The sequence below is a fragment of the Glycine soja genome, chromosome 5, assembly GCF_004193775.1.
Source record: "Glycine soja cultivar W05 chromosome 5, ASM419377v2, whole genome shotgun sequence".
Lineage (NCBI taxonomy): Eukaryota > Viridiplantae > Streptophyta > Magnoliopsida > Fabales > Fabaceae > Glycine > Glycine soja.
In genome coordinates, this window is record NC_041006.1 from 3,810,164 (window position 1) to 3,818,328 (window position 8,165).

Sequence of the window (8,165 nt, forward strand, 5' to 3'; positions counted from 1 at the left end):
GCTTAAATCTTCTGGTACATTATCTGGCTACTTAAATGCCACGTAAGTTCAAATGAAAATAGGGGGAAAAATGTGTTTTTAGTCTTTATAACTTCAGTCAAATATGGTCTAGGTCCTTATATTTTCATATTGATGAATTCGGTTTAAAAATCTGTCGATTAAGTCTCTTCTCTATAAGTACTCATTTTTTGAAGTTAGGAGATATTAAATCCTCATGTTTTTTTTTTTTTTTGTAGTTTCAAGACTAAATTCATCAATATGAAAGTAGATGGACTTTGATCACGTAACGTTTAACTGAAAGTGTGGGGATTAAAAACATATTTTTCTTATAAAAACTATTATTATTAACGTCACCTGGTATAGTAGTATTGGAGTCGACAAGTAATTTGGGATGATATTACCTATTGAACTGTATCACATGATCTCATTCCATTATCTCCTACTATAGAAGGGCAAGCCAATGATACGTGTTCGTTCTAAAATTATACTTTCTGCAAAATCTTCAAAATCCACATAAACCTCTACATGAGAATTTCATATGCCACTCTTTCAATTAATGACACGAGTTTTTTAAGTTTTGGTTCATCTTTACCTTAATAATTTATTTTCTCAGTGAGTTTCATACATAATTTATTAATTTATATTGTTTTTTGGCTTCTATTTAAATTTAAAAAATAAAGGTGAAAGAATATTTTACTGATTAGCTCCTTACTAAAAAATCTCAAATAAATACACAAATAAAATTGACCCGGGTATTTTTTTAGACTGACTTGATCTTTTGTCATGTCATCTATTAGCTTTCTTATTTGTAAGCTTGCACTTTTACTGTAAAAGAAAAGAAATCGGCTACTTATCTGAGATGAGTGTAGATTTTGTCAATACATATCTCCCTTTGCTTAAGGGATCAGGATTCTCTTTTGCCTCTGCAGCATATTGTTTTCTGGCGTTAAAATCTGGACCGTTCATTATATTCTCTCTCAATTTAATTACCATGCAACAACTGATTTTGAAATTCATTAATTTTTTTTATCTTTCTCAAAATATTTTCTTTTTTTAGTCAAAAGTGGAAAATCATTTTTGACTTTATTTTGATTATAAAATATTGTGTTTCTATGCATACTATTTATATTATTTGGATTTAAACAAATTAGAATTCTCAATTCTTTATTATATCTGGTGGATAAAATGTTTTCACGAATAAGTAAATCATAATTATCTTTTTCTTTTTTTCTGTTGTTTTTTTATCTCTTATTCTTGTAATATATTTATAAATTTTTTTCTTATTAACATGAATTTTTTCTGGGTATTTGTGATAAATTTTGCTGGATATTGATTGCACAAAAAATTGGTTGGAGAAGATCAGATTTTCTATAGACTCTTGTGTATGGTTGACCTAGAAATTATTGCTTTAATGTGTATCTCATAACAATAACCATCTTAGCAAGTGATTAAATAAGCGCTTAAATCAATTTATCGTAAATCAAGCTCACGTACTCACGTAATATATGCACGGATAATCTATTGTAATGTCTAAGTACCGTTTTTTTGGGTATATTTTTTTGTGAAAAGTACCGTTTCTCTAAAAAGGATTGAAAATTGTTACAAAATATTAGGAGAACTTTAGACAATGTTAGGTTTTACGAAATATAAAATAAAGTTCAACAATTAATGTACCTTAGAATAAATTTGTTTATGTAGCTGACCAATAAAAAATCATTGTAATATAAGATTAAAAATAATTATTACGAAAATCAACACTCTAGTTACATATGATGATTTGTAATTAGATAATAATGTAAAACTGTTTTAGATTAATATGACATTAAAACTGTTTTACATTCATGCATAATCTATTTTCTCTATTATTTTTTATAATAATCTCAATCCAATAACAATCTTCCTAAATGATCACCCTTAACTCAAAGTTATAACTTGTCGTTGTTTTATCTTTTATCCTAAGAAAGTCCGTAAAAAATATTTTTTCATGAAAGATTTAAACCAATAATCATAATTTTAATTTTCTTATTTAACTCTATTGTTTATTTAAAATAATCACAAACCAACCTTTTAAAGTTGTCTAAATTATCATCGAAGTAAAAATTTCAAATTATCCATCAACATAAAATGATAGATTCAGATTTCATACAGCGGACGACAATGTTTATGGTGTAATTATTAGTATTTATCTGTATGATCAATATGATTCATGAATCATTTGTTTTAGGGTAAGAAAAGCACAGCAACTTGAACTATACAAATTCTTACAGCACGTGGTATAGACAACCACAGCCTTCCCAGTCATCCACTTCACTAACCTCGCAGTTGAGCTTCTTTGCTAGTGAGAGGAACATATCGAACAGAAGTCTCAGTCCGGATACTGATAGAACCATCGGAGTTCTTATCCACGACCTTTAAATCTTGAAATATGTTTCCAACAGGAATAACCATCCTACCACCCGGCTTCAACTGGTCAATAAGTGGTTGGGGGATTTCGGGTGCCGCTGCTCCAACGTGAATGGCATCATAAGGAGCAAACTCAGGCCAACCTTGCCTTCCATCTGTCAACACAACAATTACTCAAACATTTGAAATATTTGATCCACCAACTTGACATAGCAAATTATTTTACTTCTCAAGAAACATTAATATAGCTATGCAGTTATCACAGCAGAGCAGAGGGAAGAGTTCAAGAAAGTGAATATGGACACTCACAATCCACAAAATCATGGATGGCCATCATATAAAATGCTTATGGATCAACTCTAGTTTCAGATTAAGTTGACTCAATCACTTCAAACAAATCTCAAATCCTGACCATCTGAGTTATGGTTTTCTGTTTAACAGAAGGACTGTAAAAATTAAAATTATCCAATCCCTCACCTCCCATTAAGCCTTTGACACTCATCCGACAAATGGACTATAGATTAAACAGTCACAGTCAATTATATCAAATGGAATTGTATTTTTGTTGTGCAAAAAATTTAAAGAGTTTAAAAGTTTCAGATCAACATAGAAACATACCACCAGCATGCACAGAAAGGGAACCATCTTTCAATGGTTGAGCTGCAGCACTTTTTTGAATATTCTCGATTGAAAAAGAAACCAACTCAGGAATATGTTCCACGCCAATAGCACGGCCTTGGGGTCCAACCATCAAGGCAAAGCATGCTGTCAGGTATCCCGTTCCTGCAAAGGGGTCCAAAGTATGAACATTGTGCATCAAATGCAGAGAATTCAGAGAAAAAATGCATTGAAATTCCACTCCAGTTAAATCTATATAGTAGCACATCATGGAACGTAAAACATTTCTGGGTTGAATTGGGATTATGCAAATCTACAGGAGAAACCTAATTGTCACAGACAAGGTTTTACATTATAAATCTTCACGTCATTCTTCTATAACTCCATTGAGGAAGGAAATGAACCATCCATTCTTTTCTGCACACCCTAATTACTGCAGCTGCTATCAACATTTTATTTAGTATATCTATGACTCGTAAATAACAAAGTAAACAAACACAATAGTAGTGGAATGAAATTCATTCCTAATTAATAAACTTTTTGGGTTTCTCTTTAATACATTAGAATAAATTAGAAAAGAAAAAGTAATTATAGATAGCTCATTGGCTCTGGCAATAATTATAGAAAATAGTTCATGAACTATACCGGAGCCAACGTCAAGAACACGCATTCCAGGTTGCAAATTCTTCTCAAGCAACTGAAGGCAGGTGGCATGCATATGCGGCGCAGAGATGGTGGCATTGTAGCCAATCGGCATAGGACTGTCCACATAAGGTTGGAGTCCGCCGCCGCTGGGTACAAACAAAGCTCTATCAATGGTTTCCATTACTTCAGCTACCTTTCTAGATGTGATTACTCCATAACGATGCAAATTATCTACCATTCCTTTGTTTTCATTGATGGCACTCCCAGACCAGTATTGCTGTATTTTTTTTGCAAAAAATATAGTATTTAGTTAGACTTGTTAGAGATAACAAGAGGACAATATAAGAAAACACAAGCAAGTAACGTTCCATTCTTCCTTTTATCGAAACTTCATCCACTATGGTAAGCAAGCATAGAGAAACAAAGACTAATTTTATGATCAACGCATAAAGAGAGTGCGATACCCACTGTGAGTTACAAGTACAGAAGACGATGTTCAAATTCCTAGAAGAGAATTACTACCATTTATGAGAAGGCTCAAATAGAATAGAATAAGTATACACACCACTAAAAGTGCATCTCCTCAAGTAATGTAATTGAATGATGAAAACAAGTTCATAATTTCCCTATCTATTTAGTTACTAAATTTTAATAATGAGGGAGCAAGAGATAAGGGAGGTGTTTCCGTCGGTGAACAACTATAGATCGCGATCGGTGGCAGTGATAAAGAATGAAGAAAGAGAAAGGGGTTACCTCCATATTAGAGAAAATAGAGTTTCCCAGAAGAAATTAGGGTTCAGTTAGGAGGATGAGACAAATACAGAGCGATACTGGTGTATAAAATGGAAGAGGTAAAGATGCTGTTGTGTGTTAAACGTAGGCAATTTTGGGTGTTGTGAGTGCTGCACTATCGTGTAATTGGCACCATGGCATCTTTCTTTTTCGCACTTCCTTCACACGCTCGCTCTACACTCGTGCACGTATGCTTCCCGTTGAATCGGGTCCCTGGGCTTATTGAGATTTTGGGCTTTCTCACTCAACCTTTCTCTTCTTGTGTTTAGGTGCATTTTGTTGTAATACATTTCTGTTGGTCATAATTTCTCATTTCTTTTTTTATTCGTCCGTCGAGTATAGGACTATTTCTTTAATTATTTACATTAATTTTTAGTTCATACTATGGCTTTTTGGTCTTTTTTTTTATTAAAATAAGAAATATTAACCCTTAGATAAGATGGGGCTAATTGGGATTAAATGGATGCAGGAAATAATAAGTTAGTAATCTCTACATCACAGAATAGAGGGGAGGAGGTGGAGTTAGTAATTTACAGCAATCTAGAATTGAGTTAATATATGAATTGAGTCAGTAATATATCAACTGTAAGAAACTATGGGTTCTTGTTTTGTTACTGGCTGACTCGGTGACTGTTAATATACGCTGAATCCATATTTGCAATCTAGAAGTCCTTCTCTTCTAGACACTGTGGTTTAGTGTGCTCAAGAATATCGTGGATGACTTGATGATGGGTGTTGGTTCAAAATGTAAATGAACGAATATATAATTGTTTCCTTCATCACATAATGGTCAATTCCCTGCTCCACAACCAAAAAAATAAAGAACACTGTAGTTATTTATGTCTAATTGAATATAGAACCGCTAACTTGCACTGTGACCAGGTATTTGATCCTAAAAATCATTTGAGTATTATCATCGTCATAGATGAGCATGAGAAAATCTTAAATTCTTAACTGCTGTAGCTTCATTAATCGAGCCGTACAAGTTAGAAAGCAATAGAAAGAAACGAGTAAAGGTACTCCACAGTTTTCATCCCAGCCCTTTTCTCTTTCGATGGTATAGCTTCGGACCAACAAATCTTAATGACCTTTCTACTACATTGATGATAGGGAGAAGTAGAAGCTACATTTAAGTATTTCAAATGCTTTAAAAATCTAAAAGTAACTGAGGGAGAATAATCTCCAAATGAGTAGGTTCTATTTGACTAGCACCCTCTGCTTCTGCAATAGTAGCAGCACGTTGAACAGCCTCTGCATCAACAGAAAAGTTGTTGTCGAGATTATAAAGATTATATGCAAAGTTATAGTCATGACCAAAGAATCCCAAATGTGTTTCTCTTTTAAGATGTATGAACCTGTGATAAAAATCCGGAGAAGTTCAGAAGTAAGCTTCAGAGCATTGGCATTAGCTGGATCAGAAAAGATGGAGAAATGAGTAAAACATGCAAATGTTCAATTTGCAATTCCAACACAACTATAGCATGACTTGATCACCTAACCTCCATCAAAAAAGAAATTTATCAATAGAATGAAATAATGGAAACATGGCATAAATACCAGAAGTTGACCGATTCTTCTTGGATGTTCCAACTCCTACCTGTGGCAGTAAAACCCACTCGCAGGTTATTGGCACACAATGCAACAATTAAGCATGAGATATTATGCATTTGAAGAGAATAGATAAAAATTAGAGGATGCAGGTCGTACTTAAGATGCTTTTGCCATTGATGGCACCCAGTTATATATTACAAAATTTACTTCGAAAAACAAGTTATTTGCTTGAAAGAGATTGATAGCCATCTTAAACTGACAAATGTAGCAAAACTTAAATATTGAATATAAGAAATTGAAAGGGAAACAATCAGGGCCAATTCCCTTACCAAACATTTGGAGAACAAAGGATTATATACGAATATCATATATTGTAAAAAATTATGCACTCCATGTATTTCATGTTTGCTACACAGATCTCTCATCTATTACAAAAACCAACACAAAGCTCCCTTGCATTAATAAAAAAGTACTACAATTAACTCTAAATGCTTTGAGACCACAAAAATTTCTTAATAACATAGCACATGGTCTACATGGAATTTTTGAGGTCATTCAGATTTATATGTTCAGAGTTTCAAGTTGAAGGTTCTTCAAGGATTTGGTCAAAACCCAAAAGTAACAATTGAATAAGATTATGTGAAATGCATATTCCTATGCACCAAATGAATAGAGTGAGACTGAAAGATGATATGTAAGGACCTCGAAGCTCATAATGTGATTGAAATTGAAAGACCTCCCAAGCAAGACTTACAAAACAACAAATGAACACAGCATACGATAAGATAGAAGGAAGGAAATGTTCACAATTTTGCATTGCTAATAATTGGATCACTCATGAAGAAAAAACAAATTTATAAAAATGCAAGCAGGGGAGCAATTTGATGCTAGGCCAGAACCATATGTTAATAAGGGCAATAAGCATGGGATTAACCAAACTACAAAATGACCTTATGTCACTTCACACTTGTGCCAATAAGAACAAGGACAAAAACATAGATAGAAATGTAAATGGCAAGGTTTCTACTTCCAAAAAAGCTTGAGAAACGTGGTATTAAATTTAAATCCAATGCTGTAAGCAGAAAAGAATCCTAATTCATGAGCAGATCTATATCTTTTTTGTTTTCTGCCTTATCCTGTTCCAATTGCAAAGATTGACAAGCACCAGTGACAAGTGAAGTGAAGTAATTGTTGGAAATAACAGCGCAAAAACAATTCAAATGTTCCACACTCCCACAATTTAACAACTGGAATTCAGAAATTATATCATTGTCAAGAAACAAACACAGACAAAAGACATAAAAGTTCAATCAACGAAAAATAGAAAAGGGTTAGAAATGAAATGAGAGGAATTTGCAAAGAACCTCGGAGTCCGGAGGGTCGTTAGCTTCAACATTTTCGCGCTCTGAAAATGGGAACGGAAAAAAAAAAAAAAAGGTTAGTGGTAGGCGAAGGAAGAATTAGGAGGGCAAGAGAGGGAAAGTGTGAGACCAAGGGCTTGCAGTGTCCAAAAGCGCTTCAAAATGGAATGAATCAGATCCTGTGAACCCAATTTGAACGAAGAAGTAGTCAGGTAGGTATTTAGAAAATAAAAATTGTGGTGTAAAGAGAAAAGAGGGAGGAAAGGGTTTTAGGACTGTACACACTCGAAGGTGACTTCTTCCATGATACAGCAATACTTTATGTGCTTCGTCGCCGATCACCGCCACAACCTTCGCCACCACACAGTTCGGTCACACTCGTTTGGAGGGAAATATAATAAAAGGAGAAGTTGGGTGCGAAATAAAATGCTACTCCAACTGTTATGTTACAAAATAAAATATATAATAGTAGGGAAGTTGGAGAATTTTTCCTGAAACAACAAAAAATAAAAAATAAAAGAGAAACAGAGAGAAAGTCAGAAAAATAGCAGAGAAAGTGTAGGGAAGTTGGTTTATATTCTTTCAATTTGTTGTGAGGTAGTTAATTACCAATGTGCATATGGGTTGTTGTGTGTGTTGCATATAAAAATTAATTTGTTGTATTAGTGTAATTGAGATAGTGTGTGATCAATAATATTCATTCTATTTTTTGTCTCATTTATTTCTAATACTCAATGTGTGAGTGTCTTCTTTCCAACAAAGTGATATCTAGAGTTATTGACTAGGGACTTGTGT

The 8,165-nt window shown here is 33.5% G+C and overlaps 2 protein-coding genes across 2 annotated transcripts; both read right to left on the reverse strand.

Moving 5' to 3' along the window:
* Positions 1-2,082: 2,082 nt before the first annotated feature.
* Positions 2,083-4,649, reverse strand: LOC114412016 (protein-L-isoaspartate O-methyltransferase 1-like). Its single transcript, XM_028375779.1, has 4 exons — positions 4,420-4,649; positions 3,667-3,943; positions 3,022-3,186; positions 2,083-2,558 (listed from the first exon to the last, which is right to left on the reverse strand). The coding sequence occupies exons 1-4, from the start codon at positions 4,423-4,425 to the stop codon at positions 2,311-2,313; spliced, it is 696 nt and encodes a 231-aa protein (XP_028231580.1). The 5' UTR covers positions 4,426-4,649; the 3' UTR covers positions 2,083-2,310.
* A 694-nt stretch (positions 4,650-5,343) lies between these two features.
* On the reverse strand, positions 5,344-7,903 carry LOC114412017 (protein MHF2 homolog). The gene is made up of 6 exons (XM_028375780.1): positions 7,652-7,903; positions 7,501-7,549; positions 7,374-7,414; positions 6,016-6,055; positions 5,814-5,867; positions 5,344-5,709 (listed from the first exon to the last, which is right to left on the reverse strand). Exons 1-6 carry the CDS (start codon positions 7,673-7,675, stop codon positions 5,606-5,608), a joined length of 312 nt encoding a protein of 103 aa, XP_028231581.1. The 5' UTR covers positions 7,676-7,903; the 3' UTR covers positions 5,344-5,605.
* Positions 7,904-8,165: the final 262 nt, after the last annotated feature.

Excerpts from the sequence above, each read along its gene's own strand:
- LOC114412017 (XM_028375780.1), bottom strand. The coding sequence starts at position 7,675 with ATGGAAGAAGTCACCTTCGAGTGT. Across the intron at positions 7,550-7,651 it reads AAGAAGTCACCTTCGAGTGT|GATCTGATTCATTCCATTTT; the intron begins GTACAGTCCTAA and ends TTGGGTTCACAG. Across the intron at positions 6,056-7,373 it reads ACGACCCTCCGGACTCCGAG|GTAGGAGTTGGAACATCCAA; the intron begins GTTCTTTGCAAA and ends TTACTGCCACAG.
- LOC114412016 (XM_028375779.1), bottom strand. Across the intron at positions 3,187-3,666 it reads TGTTCTTGACGTTGGCTCCG|GAACGGGATACCTGACAGCA; the intron begins GTATAGTTCATG and ends ACCCCTTTGCAG. Across the intron at positions 2,559-3,021 it reads CCTTTCTGTGCATGCTGGTG|ATGGAAGGCAAGGTTGGCCT; the intron begins GTATGTTTCTAT and ends TTGTGTTGACAG.